The sequence below is a fragment of the Vigna unguiculata genome, chromosome 6, assembly GCF_037176805.1.
Source record: "Vigna unguiculata cultivar grain cowpea cultivar isolate G323 ecotype 2 chromosome 6, ASM3717680v1, whole genome shotgun sequence".
In the NCBI taxonomy this organism is placed as follows: domain Eukaryota; kingdom Viridiplantae; phylum Streptophyta; class Magnoliopsida; order Fabales; family Fabaceae; genus Vigna; species Vigna unguiculata.
The window spans coordinates 46,704,056-46,719,704 of NC_140797.1; the positions used below are offsets into that span (position 1 = coordinate 46,704,056).

Consider the following 15,649-nt stretch of genomic DNA (forward strand, 5'->3'; position numbering starts at 1 on the left):
AAGTATATCAATCATTTGAGCAGTTACTTAATCCGCACACCTTATTTCTTAATGATTTTTCCATGCCACACAGTTGAACTACTCAGCCACCCATAATTAAAAAAAAAATATTATACTTAATATGCCGATCGTTAATTACGTGGATGACATTATTGACGCACTTCAAAAACTTCATCAGTCACATACCATCTAAATGAAGAGGGAAAAACAGAAGGGAAAAATGTGAACACCAAAGACTACTATTATTATACACTAGATACTCTCTGCCACAGTAGGCACTCATGGTGCCAGAAGTTTCTTAATTCTGGTTTTCCACTCAGGCACCGACTACGTCTGGGATTTCGATGTTGAATTTGATCCTAAGGTTACCCTTCTTTGAAGGATCTTTGGAAATTGGCATTCCTTCTCCGGTGACTACTTCTTCGTAATCTGGATCAGTGGCGTTGTTTATGGCGATGTTCAGACCCCTGCCATCCAGAGTTGTAAGTTGGATGGTGTAGCCTGGTAGAGCTTCAGCTTCTGTAGGTGATATCTTTTGTGTCACAACCAAATCATTACCAACCCTTGTAAATATACTGTGAGGTTTCTCATCAATTATAAACACAAGATCAGCTGCAATAATATTTGGCTGCTCATTTCCTTTCTCTGGGAAAGTGATTTTGGTTCCCTTCTTCCATCCCGGTTGGATTTCAATGTTCAATATTTCCTCCACAGGAAAAACTCTCCTGCAAACATAAATGTATTATATCAATGTGACTGTGCTTATATAGACAGATGCAAGTGAAAGAATAAGCTTTTGTTTCTAATCATTGAGAAAAATTTGCAGAGCTCAAACAGAAGAAAGGGTAGCTGAGAGAGTCGGGTATGCACCCTTTGCACAGTTGAGTGATAAATTAAAAGTCAACATCACTGACCACCTATTACTTTCATGCATATCTTCAACATTTAAGTGTTTAGGAATTTGATAGTGGCAGCCTCATCCCGAAATTCCAACCTGAAAAGTGTTGCCAAATGGGTATGGACTTGACCAAAATTGGGTCAGGAGATTATAAAGCAGGTCAAGCCAAGCTTGGCAAGACCTTGACCTCACTTAGCTATTTCCATTCCTATATTTCTCCCAATTAATATTCAATCAATCACACTTCGGAACCAACAATGAGTAATGGCACAAATGCAATGACCATATCAAGATTGTAGCAAATCCTTATCCAACTACAAGAACTCATTGACCCAAAGAAAAAGGAGGGGAAAAGTTAACAGATTGCTAAATTTGCAGCACCAACTGATTAGCTCCGACGCAATTATATAAAAAGAGAGGGAAACACAGCAAATCAAGACATCTAACAGGCAACCATCTAATAATCACATTTTTTTTGGCTTAGATGAAAATGTCAAAAAGATACAACAGAACTCATTATGTTGAAGACATATATATTAAGAGAAGGCTCAAGTACAAATTGCTGTAAATTGAAATGACAGGCAAAGAACACTTACCCGCTAGCATGTGCAATTTCTCTGGAGATTTTCATCTTTCTGGTACTCCCCTTGTAGAGTTCCTCAAGGCTGCAAAGCAGTGTATTTTGGATGGGAGGAGCCTTGCGGCGTGGAGCTTCATTCATTGGCCTCCCTTCTCTGAACATGTCATTGCCAAACATTCCACCAAAAGACCTTGATACCCACGATCCTCCCCTCATGCCTCTGCCACCACACCCAAATCCCCTTCCCATTCCCATTCCTCCAAATGGGTTTGAATTCCCAAACACTTCTGCAAAGATGTTGTTTGCATTTCTGGGATTGAACCTAAATGGTTGTGGGCCATCTCCGGTTCGGAAGAAGGAAGCCATACCAGCCATACCTTCATCCCGTGTTGGCATTCCACCTTTAAGCCCACCTTCTCCATACATATCATAAACCTCTCTCTTCTGAGGATCACTCAGAACCTGCATCAAACCAAATAACCAAACCGATATACAGATTCATATTCATTTCACAGTTTGCACTGTTTCCAACGAAGAGTAGACTCGAGGAGAGAGATGAATAATTGAAACAAACATAAGGATTCGCGTAAAAGCATGAAAAAAAAAAATACAACTCAAGTGATCGATCAACCATCACCGAGTGAAAAATACAACAAAATAAGGCAAGAAAATTGAATCATGACCAAATTAGAAACAAATGACAAGAACCGAAGTCAAACTAGGAACAGTGTCATCGAAGTACAGTTAAAGTATGACCGAAGTTTAACCATAAAATCAAGGTCAAGGTTTGTGAATGATCAAGGAACTGAAGGAGGAAAAATACAATTAACCAAGACAGAATAGTAATGACTCAAATCAAACATAGGATCTAAATCTAACATCTTTAGCACACCGACACAGCAAATCAAGGACCATTGATGATGTTACCTCGTAGGCTTCAGATATCTGTTTGAATCTAATCTCAGCCTCCTTTTTATTGGTTGGGTTCTTATCGGGGTGCCACTTCATTGCAAGCTTTCTGTAGGCTTTCTTCAATTCTTCCTCTGAGACATTCTTGTCAACCTCCAAAATCCCATAGTAGTCCATCCCCTCTGATTCACTTCCTCTTTTCCACTCTTCTCTTTCTTCAGCCGCAACCTATCTGATGATCAACAATTCTTAAACATAAACTGTGCAAAATTTTGAGGTCAGTTTGTGAGTAATCAAATGTTTGTTTTTTGACTTTTGATCAATATATCAATATATGTCAACCCGGTTTAAAATTTGTTTTCTGTTTTTATTTTCTTATGAAACTGACTTAATCATATCTTATGCCTTTATATGTCCGTTTATATCTGATTTTTATAATATATCTCCATGCGAGATACACGCGTGCCGAAAAAATATCTTGAGATCGATTAATACATACATCCACCAAATTCTTATCTAAATTTATAATTTATTATATTTTGTATAATTTTGCATACCTATAAAATCTTAAATATGGTTAAAATATTATTAAATATGGTTGATTATATATTAGTTGTTAGTTTTAAATGTAACGTACTTAAATTTATTATTTTATATATTTTTAAATGGATAACTCTATGTCTTTAACAAGAATTGAGAATTCATTTTATATCTCTTTTTCTTTTATTTTAACATTTATTATAAATTTTATTTTTTAAAAAAATTATTATTTACTATTTAAAACACTAAAAATATATAAAAGTGAAAGTAAAAAGATATAAATATAAAATAATTGCAATGATCCAATCCCATTATACAGTTATAAGCACATCTTATCGTTCCTCTAACGCAATGAAAAGGAAAAAAATTATAAATAATAAATAATTAAATAATATACATTGTTCCTGGAATAGAAACCGCGGATAAATATATAATTATTTAAAAGATATACCAATAATCTATAACTATTATATATAAATAGGAAATATAATTCTTTTATGTAAACATAAACTGTGCAAAATTTTGAGGTCAGTTTGCGAGTAATCAATGCTTGTTTTTTGACTTTTGATCAATATATCAATATATGTCAACCCGGTTTAAAATTTGTTTTCTGTTTTTATTTTTTTATGAAATTTACTTAATCATATCTTATGCTTTCTATGTTTATATCTGATTTTTATAATATATCTTCATGCGAGATGCACGAGCGTCGAAAAGATATTTTGAAATTGATTTACAATATTATACTCAGGATTAGAGATGGCAATTAGGGCCTGGCCCGTGGATCCGGTCCGCAGGCCCGCATAAAAAACGCGGGGCGGGTCAAGATAGTGAGCTCGCAGGTCCGCGTGGGCTCGCCCCGCATAGGCTCGCGGCCCGTAAGCCCGCATAACATTAAAAAAGAAAAAACTTACACTTGTGTATATTAATTACTTCTTTTATGGACTCTTACATTAACATTTCAAATTCTTGTATAACTGGAAAAAACAAGTATTATGTAATTTTTAATGTGCTAAAATTTAAAGAATACATGTATGTCATAGTATGAATATGATGAAAATGTTGAATTATCAATTTATCATCTAATTTTCCAAAGTCTTTACTTAATTTTGTGAATTTCTTAAAGTTTTCCAATTTTGAAACATTGAAAGTTTTATCATAAAAAAAAATTAAAAAAAAGAAAGAAAAATAAAAGCGGGCCGGCCCGCAGGCCCACGGACCAACGTATATGCGGAGCGGACCAGAGTATGCGGCCCACATAAAATGTGCGGGACGGGGCGAGCCGACCCGCGATGTGCGGGCCTTATGCGAGACGGGCCTAAACGGGACGGACCGCCCAACATTGCCACTCAGGATAGGGAAGGGAAGAGAGAGGAGTGTGCAATGATGCACCATAAGGGTAAAACCGTAATAAGGGTTTTAGATAATGAGTTGTTATATAAGGTGGAGTGAATATTTTAATACGAGCAAAATACATGTATAACCCTAACAATTTGTAACTGAATAGGAGAAAAGTAAAAATAAAAATAAACATATTATATTTTTTTACAAACTAATATAAATATTAAATTATATATATCATTCTTTTTTTCTTAACTCAATTAAATACTTTTATATTTTATACAAATCTGAGGTGAAATTTTTTAAGTGTATACTGTAATTTTAGTTTTGCATTTTTTATATGTATTTTAATCCTGTTTTATATTTAAAGTTGTTGGTAGATGTAGGGTGGATTTCGTGTGACACAAACCTTCTAAAACTTATGATACTTTTTTTTAAAACGTAAAATTGATAAGTTGTTGTTAGTGTTTTTTTTTACTACTTTTCGTGATGTATATAAGGTTGATGTTTTATATTAAGTCGAAGTGTTTATTATTTTTTATTTATATACATACTTATATACATGTTTAGATATTAGTAGCACTGGTTTTGAATGTGACTAGTTTACACTCATCTTTTTGTATTTTTTATTTATAAATATATAATTTTTTTTCCTCATATTAGCTTTAATTATGGTTTTATGAAATTATATATCATTTTATTTGAAAAACCATTAAGCCAGTTAACTCAAATGATCGATTAATACATACATCCACCAAATTCTTATTTAAATTTATAATTTATTATATTTTGTATAATTTTGCATACCTATAAAATCTTAAATATAGTTAAAATATTATTAAATATGGTTGATTATATATTATTTGTTAGTTTTAAATGTAACGTACTTAAATCTATTATTTTATATTTTTAAATGGATAACTCTATGTCTTTAATAAGAATTGAGAATTCATTTTATATCTCTTTTTCTTTTATTTTAACATTTATTATAAATTTTATTTTTTTAAGAAATTATTATTTACTATTTAAAACACTACAGATATATAAAAGTGAAAGTAAAAAGATATAAATATAAAATAATTGCAATAATCCAATCCTATTATACAGTTATAAGCACGCCTTATCGTTTCTCTAACAGAATGAAAAGGAAAAAATTAAAAATAATAAATAATTAAATAATATACATTGTTCCCAAAATAAAAACCGCGGAGAAATATATAATTATTTAAAAGATATACCAATAATCTATAATTATTATATATAAATAGGAAATATAATTCTTTTATGTAAACATAAACTCTGCAAAATTTTGAAGTAATCAATGTTTGTTTTTTGACTTTTGATTAATATATCAATATATGTCAACCCGATTTAAAATTTGTTTTCTGTTTTTATTTTTTTATGAAACTTATTTAATCATATTTTATGCTTTTATGTCCGTTTATATTTGATTTTTATAATATATCTTCATGCGAGATACATGCGTGGCGAAAAGATATTTTGAAATTGATTTATAATATTATATTCAAGATAGGGAGAGGAGTGTGCAATGATGCAATACAAAGATAAACCGTAATAAGGATTTTAAATAATGAGTTGTTATATAAGATGGAATGAATATTTTAATACGACCAAAATACATGTATAATCCTAATAATTTGTAATTGAATAGGAGAAAAATAAAAATAAAAATAAACATATTATATTTTTTTACAAACTAATATAAATATTAAATTATGTATATCATTCTTTTTTTTTCTTAACTCAGTTAAATAGTTTTATACAAATTCGAGGTGAAATTTTTTAAGTTTATACTGTAATTTTAGTTTTGCATTTTTTATATGTATTTTAATCCTGTTTTATATTTAAAATTGTTGGTAGATGTAGGGTGGATTTCGTGTGACATAAACCTTCTAAAATTTATGATACTTTTTTTAAAACGTAAAATTGATAAGTTGTTAGTGTTTTTTTTTTACTACTTTTCGTGATGTATATAAGGTTAATGTTTTATATTAAGTCTAAGTGTTTATTATTTTTTATTTATATACATACTTATATACATGTTTAGATATTAGTAGCACTGGTTTTGAATGTGACTAGTTTACACTCATCTTTTTGTATTTTTTATTTATAAAAGTATAAATCAATTTTTTTCCTCATATTAGCTTTAATTATGGTTTTATGAAATTATATATCATTTTATTTGAAAAACCATTAAGCCAGTTAACTCAAATGATCGATTAATACATACATCCACCAAATTCTTATTTAAATTTATAATTTATTATATTTTGTATAATTTTGCATACCTATACAATCTTAAATATAGTTAAAATATTATTAAATATGGTTGATTATATATTAGTTGTTAGTTTTAAATGTAACGTACTTAAATCTATTATTTTATATATTTTTAAATGGATAACTCTATGTCTTTAATAAGAATTGAGAATTCATTTTATATCTCTTTTTCTTTTATTTTAACATTTATTATAATTTTTTTTTTAAATTATTATTTACTATTTAAAATGCTACAGGTATATAAAAGTGAAAGTAAAAAGATATAAATATAAAATAATTGCAATGATCCAATGCCATTATATAGTATGACTATACTTTTTAAATTATTCAAACTCGTATTTTCAAAACATAATAAGATTTTTCATAGTACTTAATGAAATTTTACTGATGAAAATTAATTTTTTGGTAAGTTTCATTTTACATATTTTATTGATGAAATTTGAATTTGAATTATCGATTAAAATATTTAATAATATTGGATTTTTTGGTATAATCTATTAATAAATTATTCATTAATGATCAATTTTATTTATAAGCTCCGAAATATTTTATAATTCATATCATTGACAAATTTTTTGTTGATAAAATAAGAAATAAGTTTCTTACTCAGTTGATGGTTTTTTTCAAGAAGAAACTTGGAAAAAGAAGAATAGAAGAGAAGAAAGTAGATAAGGAGCAACACGAGGAGAAATAAAAATATATGGTGGTGAGGACAACAAACGAGGTATAACGATGGTGAAGGTCTAATTATTTAGAATAGTCAAAGTGTGAAGTAAAAGTTTCACATGGAATATAATAGACAAAGTTAAATCCTATATAAGAATAAGTGCTCATAACACCATTGCCTTAAAGGTTTTGGGAGTAGAAGTGATGTCGAATATCAAATACTTGTAAGAACAATGTCATATATGTATAGAATCAGAATCTCTTAATGACTATAATTCTAACTCTCATATAAGAAAAAATATAGCCTAACAATATCATAGCTGATGGTTCGGGATGACTGACCGCATAACCATAATAAAAAAGAAAAAAGGGTCACCATACATCTGAGGAAAAAAAAAACAAGGGACTCACCATTGAGAGAAGATTGTTGGAAATAGTCCGAATGTGAGTTAAAAAGTTATAAGTGTCAAATACTTATATGTATAAGACCAATGTTATATATATATATATATATATATATATATATATATAAATAACCACAATCTCTCAATGACTATGATTTTCATATGAAAAAAATTATAATCCAACACAAAGATGTGACAATGACAATAATGACATAATGACAACTAGAGTTGGATGAGGAATAGAGAAGAAAAAGAGGAGGACAAAACAAAGAAGGCAAACAAAATGAAAAAAAACAAAGATTCGATCAAAATATTTATCAAGATTCATCAACAATTAAAAAAAGTATAATTATCAATAAATATTTACTAACATATTTATGATTATTGATAATTTTTCAATAAACTTAAATGATTTATATATAACAAATTTTAAAATTATTATTCATTCCTTACTTTTCTTTCTTTTTATTTTTTATATTTGGACAATAAATTTTAAATTTACATGGTATGAAATGTACATTTTTTGTAATTTTATATTATGCTTTGTTTTTGTAATGTTTTTCCAATTTTATAAAATTACCCGTATCAATAAATTATGTTTGTATGATATGATTATAAATTAAAATATTATAATATTATAGAATCAGACAATTATATAATTATAAAATTAAAATAACATGTTACGGGGAAAAATAATAGTCACAATATACGGTTAAAAAGAGTTAAATGATAAATACTCTATTCAAAAGCATAAAATCTTTTAAAAGTCAATAAAACTTAATTAAATTTTAATTTTTCTCATGTGTGTTCAAAGTTTATTAGCAAATTAAGAAATGTAATAAATTGTTATTTTAATAAAATATTTATACAATTTTTTATTTAATTTAATTTATTTTCTACATTACTAGCGAACACACAGGCGTGACAACAACTGTGTATTCGCATTTTTTAATTTTTAAGAAATTTAAGATTAATAATAAATATAAATTTTTTAAAATAATTGTTAAATATAAATTAAAAATAAAGATATGTAAAAAAAAATTTAAATAATAATTTAAGGCAAAACAGAAAAATGAATAAAAAAATAAAATATGTAAAAAAAATAATTAAAATTAAATTATTTATAAAATAATTTATTTTTAAAATAATTAAAGATAAAATGGGTATTATAAAATAGGGACTGAAAGAAGAATTATTTATAGAATAGATAAAAACAAGTAAAATCATAAACTAATGAGAACTGTTTTTGAACTCTCAAAAACTAGATAAAAACAAAAATATTTTAAAATTAGTACACACACCCATCAGTTACCTATTCATCGTCGAGATACAAATTCTTCCTTAAATTCACACAACAGTACCCACTCGACAATTTACATCACAGGGGGTGCGTCGCTGTTGGCCACCACCACCACCTTCCTTAGCTTTCTCCACTGTCGGTCGTCATCGAAACAGAGTTGGTTGTTTTGCAAACTGTTCCTTTGTTGTGGATACAGTTGCACTCGGAATTGGATTTTGAGTGGAGATGGCAGGCAGAGGGCGAGGAAGAGGAGGACGGGGATGGGGACGAGGAGGTGGATTTACTACATTTGCTTCTCAGGTGCCATTTGATCTTTTTCCTGAGGTATGTTTTTGTTTCCTTTCTTTATTTTAATTCATTCATACCCTACTTCCCTTTTTTCTTCATTCATTCTCTGTTGACGATCCTTTCCCAATCAGAAAAAAGATGGTCTCGGTTTAATAATTCACCATTTTCTTTTTCTTTTTTGTGGCTCTTCATATGTAAGGGCCTCTTCTATAAATGATTTTTAGCTTTTCAGTTCTTGTTTATTGAAACCTCAAAATTATCTCCTTACTCAAAACTGATCAAGACAGAGTGTGGGTGGTATGTTTCGATGTTTCTTTTTTGCCTGCATAATCAACTACCTATGCTCATTGCTTGTCACCATCTTTCTGATGTTGCAGGATGTTACTTTGCCTGAGTTTAAAATTGGTGATATAGATGTTAATACCAAAAAGTTGCTTAATTGGAGTAACAAGTTACAAAATTACTGGAAAGCCTCTCCTTATCTTTTGGAGGAGGCAACCTCAAAGAGTATGCATTTAGTTGTTTTTACATGTGCATTGTGACATGGGCTTAGCTAAATCTTTTACTGTAGTGCATTATTATATCATTGTGTTAAAGAAACTGAACCAGAGAAAATCTTGCAACAAACTGATACGCTTATAATACCAAATTATGCTTCCCATATCAGCTGGTACTCAAATGGTTCCTGGAATGAGCAGGTTTACGCCATCATACAGCCGGACATACTATTTTTAAAACATTTTTTACGCTTTCATTGAACCATATTTATCCTAAATATCTGCCTCCTTCATTCCCTGACGGGCATACTTTCTTTTCTTGTGTCAAATTTCATTGGAAGATATTAATAATTTTCTTGTTTTACCAACAGAGAGGCAAACGATGCACGTAGACAGGTTTTCTGATAAGAAGACAAACGATTTTACCCGTGACTCTCTGTCACAAGTTATAACGTTCAATGGTTTTCCTCATGAGTTGGTTCAAGGTATGAATAATGGAATGGACTGTCAATGGTTATATTTTACACGAAAAACCCACTGTTTTTTTATCTTGCATTTGAGGTTCATGTTAGCAAATAATATCAACTTAAATTGGTGTTTTCAGGCAAATCCAAGCGAATGTCAAGAAGAAAAAAGTTTCGATGGAACCCAGAGTCAGGTTTAGTGATTTCATATGACCTTTTTGCCTTTTATGCGGTATTATCGATTGGTTAAATCACTATCGTGTGTACATTCTGAATTTATTAGATTAGCTCAAGATAAGCTTAATCTTTGTAAAAGGCTTCCACTTTCTTTAGAGAAATTTATGAAAATTCTCATGTTCTTCTGATTGTTGTATGTACTATGGATGCAACATTCTATTTTAGATTGTAATATCGTTGTATAAATGCTTGATAGCTTACGGTGTAGAAACTATTATTTATTGGATAGAAACATTTTATGGAACTTACTTGGGATATTATCTACATCTATAAAGTGAATCACTGTTTACTTATGACAATGATAGTAAGCACTAGGTTTCTCTTTAGACTGATAAAGATGTTTGTGTGACAGAGATGAAGAAAATGGATTTCTTTGAACAACAAGAGAAAACAAACCAGGTAAAACACCTATGTTTAAAACAACTTCCTGTGTATGTATGTGTGATAACAAGACACCTAACACTTTCATTCATTTCATCGTAGAACATACCAATTATCGGTATTTGGGTAGTGAGGGGTATCTAAGTCCATGTTGAATGATATTTGGTTATTATAAGATGCTCGATAAAGTATTTAAGGTTTTTCCTATAATAACTAGCTTTTCAGTACACATGTTTTTATGTGGCCTTTGGAATGTAATAGGAACCTACAATTTTTATTTCTGCCTTGGTATACATTGTAAAATCAAAATTTTAATTCCTGATAGCATTTTCAAGGAATTGAGCTTTTACTAATTGAATATATCCTCAGTTCTTATTCTAGATCCTAAGATTTCTAATTGAAAGAACCTCAAATTATTAAGAGGCAGTTTCTGACCCACACATACGATAAAACAAGTTACTGCAACCTCAGTTTGATACCTTTAAAATCCACTCCTGCTACTTTCATATTGCCTCTAAGATTGCCACCACCATTGCAAACAGTGCCGCAACCTTTGCCACTCAACACCAACACCGACACCATAATTGTTGTCACCACCGTTGCTGATCCCATTAATATTGCTTCCTTCACTGTTTCCATCAATTTTTTATCTCTACATCCACCATCACAACTACTCCCACTGCTGCAACTCTCCATTAGATCATTAACATTGGGAGTAAGATTGCATTTGGTCCACATGAATATTGTATTTGTTCTTTTATTCCAGTGTTGGACTATCTTTTCTTTTCCAGTGAAATATGTTGATGATGGTTTCACTTGCAGGGAAAAGAGGAAACCGATGAAGCCGAAAAGAAAGAGGGAGAAGATGAAGATGGTGATGGAAATGTAGAAGAGGAGGATGAAGAAGATATGAGTGATGATGATTATAATCAGGTTCCACTGTAGCCTTTATTTTGATGTGTTAATCTTTCCATTTGTCTCTATGTTGTAATAATGCATTTTAGTCACAAAAACTTACCCAGAAATTTTTTTAAATTGAAGACAAAGGTAAATAGGGAAAAAACTAAACCTGCGCAGCTATCGACCATGAAAAACTTGCATTTACATGGTTTCATGTGTCTAACTTAAAACCTTATTGTTGAATTGAATCAAGGTTACCTTAATTTTTTAACTAGATATACTGAAAACAGTTAATATGATGATGGAAGCAAGTTGTTTAGCTGTGGCAGCATATCATCTTTGATATTTCCCCCTTCTTTGTAGGAGAGTCTAAGTGTCTCTTGTTTGCATAAATAACACTGGTAAATTGTGTGCTGTCAGTGTACGTGGTGCTGCAGATCCACCTGATGATTCATTAGCTATCCACAATGGTCCTCTGCTCCTTCTGACCCCATACATAAATACAAAATTGAAAAGAAGAAGACCCCATACATAAATATAAGATTGAAAAGGAGAAAATAGTAGGATTGTAACAGAGAATTAGAAAATAGGAACATCAAGGATTTAGTCTATCTTGTGCTTGCTCAATACTTTCTGAAGTTTCTTTGAAATTTTAAGTGGATTCCATATCAAAATTGCCCTGTTCAAATGTCACACATAATATGCTCTTCGCGCCGTTGGAAAGTAAACAATAGAAAATAGTTTGACCTTTGAAGGGAAAAGACAATTAGATGGTGAGAATTCGATGTTTGGTTCGGGCCATCTTGTTCTTCCTTTCACATTTTTTAGGTTTCTTTTAAATTATAGAAGTGAATTCTATGAATGTGGAGTTTGCTTTCACATCTTGCACTTTCTTCCATCCACAACAGGTGGTGGTATAGACTTTTTTCAGCATTCAATGAACTGTTACTAAAATTAGATTTTGGAAATTGCTTAATTTGACATGGTGGCGGTATAGGGAACTATCTGTCACTTCATGTAAATTTTTAGCGGTTGGGGGGCTCTGATGGTAGTATTTTGAAGAGTATTTATTTCACTGTATTCCCTCTTCCTTCTTAATATGCCTGTATGTTTTTGTCTTATCTTATTTAGCATACGGTTGCTAGGCTGTGTTTTTCGTTTCCATGTTAAAAAGAACAATTAAAAATTTGAAGTATCTAACTGAAATAAAATCCTGCAGAATATAGATTTTGACGACGATGATGATGATTACAATGATGTAGATGACGGGGATGGTATTGTCACATTACTTTCTCATTGCATTTATCATTTACATTCATTTTAATAATGTTAATAAATTCAATTATGACATGTTTTATTGTAATCACTTTACATAAATATTTTCCGTTATTGCAGATGAACCTATCTATTAAATAGCAGTATGAAGAATGTTCTGCCCCTCTCGTGACAGGCTATAGCTTCTGTAATGATAACAGGTTGTACGTTAGCCTTATTTGGTCTTCCTCCTTGTAAATGTTTAGTTTAAACAAGTATACGACATGACCAGAAATGAATTTTGTTTACAGAAAACATGAAAAAAAGCAACTATTTATTTAGTAATTTGTTAGTTTTTAATCTACTTAAGTAACTTTAATCCTGTTATGGTAGGTTTTCTGAGTGTGACCGATTTAATCTCGTTTAACATCAGCTCGGTGAGTAACACTTTTGTATCCGTCGATTTTACTAAATTCCAATTTGCATAAACACCTGTTTTATAGGAACACACCCTATACAGATGAGACATTACATTTCTCCTCAATACCAACTTAACATACGAGATTCATAGCCACGAATTGCACCACTGTATTTGATATATATCACTAAGTCATTTAGGTAATTTTTTGATAGGTGATATAATAGTTCTAACGAAGTAATTGTCTCATGTTTTTGGGTTTAGGGCATATAAGTCATATGGATGCTCTATGTTCTCTTTCTCCGTGTTGATCATAAAGTGTTCTCTTGGGATCATTCATTTTCTTTAAATCAACAAAAGGATAAAACTCATTAAAAAAAGACAAATAGACCAAACGTACAATATACATTATAATTAGATTCAATAAATATAACAACATCTAAAACTTAATCATTTTGGGATGCATATTTAGACTTGGGCGCCTAATATGTGTCTCTAGTTAATAAACAATGGTGAAGAAATAATTCTCTAAAAAATTAACGAGAAATTTTTTGAGAAATTTTCATTAAAAATACTCTAAAAACATATATAAATTTAAAATGAAATTTATTTTGACTTTTTACATAGACATTGTAATAGTTAATTACGACATTTGAGGTATTATTTGCATTAGAATATGAAAATCTATCACATTTCTGACTTTAAAATGCATCTGAAAGAGTTTAAGAAAGAAATGTCTATTTGGATTGTTTTTAATTTTAACTCTTAAAAGTGATGTGAAACAATTGGAAACAAGTTTTTAATTGAATTTAAGGAAAATTAAGATTCATCTCTGTAAACACTTTTCTATCATTATTGCACTAATATTTTGACCTTTAAGTCCATTAAAATAACAATGTTAGAGTTAACCATAACATTTGAGGTGTTATTGTTTTTTAAATTTAGGCTTCTATCACAATTTCATTATTAAAATACACCTCAAACAGTTAATAGAGAAAAATGCAATTAAATTGTTTTTAATTTTGACTTTTAAACAATGCGACATTATTGAATATTTCTATGCAGAGACATAAAAGAGGTTTTAAAAATGAATTCTCATTTTCCTTAAATCTCGATCGAAAAACTTATTCAAAAATATTCAATATAGTTGAGAAAAAAACAATTTTTATATTACTATCTTTTAACCAACTTTTAAAGATAAAACAATAAGAAAACTCTATACTAAAAAATATAATATCTCAAATGCAATTATTAATCAAATATATCTTCCTTCCTTTCTTTTAATTTTACACACTTTATTAAAACTAAAATATTCTTTATTTTTTTCTTAAATAAACTTGTTCGATGAATTTATTATTTTAATATAATATAAAAATTGCATAAATACCTTTAAATACCTTTTTTTTAGGCAGGTGAGGCGCATAAAAGTAATCTTTTACTTTATAATTATGGATTAATTTTTTCAAAAGTGGGTTGAACTCAATCCGGTTCATTTAACACACACAGATTAAAGGTGGATTAAACCATTTAACCCACAAACATTTTTTTACAATTTTTTATTTTTTTAAATTTTTTTAATAATTATTTATTACTCCTATTATATATGTTGACAATTTCATATTTTTAAAATGTTATAATATTGCTCAATAATATTTGAATAGTTTAAATGTTTAATTAATTTGATTGTCAAGTTATATATGTTGATACTTTAATTTTTAACTATAATCTTTATAGTAAATTACTCAAGCAACTCTCTTATAAGTAATTTTTTCTAAATTAGCATGACAAAAATATATAGTTTTTTATTTATATTTTGTTGAATAGCATGACAAAAAATGTGTAACATGTATGTTGTCTTAGACTATATGGATACTTTCTAGGAAACAATTCATCATATTATCATATATTGGTAGTGAACATGATCAAGACATTGGTTCTTAATTTTACTATCATTGTCATCTTACGAGTTACTTAAAAATTTATTTAAATATTTGAATACTAATAAGTAAATAAATAATTTTTTTTATGTGGGTTGGTCAACCCACTTAACTCATCAACCCGTGATGAGTTGAGTTAGGTTATAAAATTTCTGATTCACCCTAAAATAAATCGAATTAAATTCACTCATTTTTAACTCGGTTCGTGGTGAGCCAACCCATATCACTTTGTCATGTTTATTTAAAAAAGGTGTAAGGATGTAGTCCTAATATTTATTTATTTTTGTGTTTATTTGTATTGCGTATGAGCAGCGACATGGCACGAGTTGCATTT

At 29.4% G+C, this 15,649-nt stretch overlaps 1 protein-coding gene and 1 pseudogene across 2 annotated transcripts; one reads left to right on the forward strand and one right to left on the reverse strand.

The window, feature by feature from the left end:
- Nucleotides 1–93: 93 nt before the first annotated feature.
- On the reverse strand, nt 94–2,774 carry LOC114187088 (uncharacterized; annotated as a pseudogene). The gene is made up of 3 exons (XR_014995860.1): nt 2,406–2,774; nt 1,495–1,940; nt 94–725 (listed from the first exon to the last, which is right to left on the reverse strand). The product of XR_014995860.1 is annotated as an uncharacterized LOC114187088 (transcript).
- A 6,162-nt stretch (nt 2,775–8,936) lies between these two features.
- On the forward strand, nt 8,937–13,305 carry LOC114187277 (uncharacterized). The gene is made up of 8 exons (XM_028075479.2): nt 8,937–9,263; nt 9,605–9,734; nt 10,096–10,209; nt 10,329–10,382; nt 10,778–10,824; nt 11,629–11,739; nt 12,926–12,980; nt 13,102–13,305. Exons 1-8 carry the CDS (start codon nt 9,165–9,167, stop codon nt 13,116–13,118), a joined length of 627 nt encoding a protein of 208 aa, XP_027931280.1. The 5' UTR covers nt 8,937–9,164; the 3' UTR covers nt 13,119–13,305.
- The last annotated feature ends 2,344 nt before the right edge of the window (nt 13,306–15,649 follow it).

Excerpts from the sequence above, each read along its gene's own strand:
- LOC114187277 (XM_028075479.2), top strand. The coding sequence starts at position 9,165 with ATGGCAGGCAGAGGGCGAGGAAGAGGAGGACGGGGATGGGGACGAGGA. Across the intron at positions 9,264-9,604 it reads CATTTGATCTTTTTCCTGAG|GATGTTACTTTGCCTGAGTT; the intron begins GTATGTTTTTGT and ends CTGATGTTGCAG. Across the intron at positions 10,210-10,328 it reads TCCTCATGAGTTGGTTCAAG|GCAAATCCAAGCGAATGTCA; the intron begins GTATGAATAATG and ends TGGTGTTTTCAG.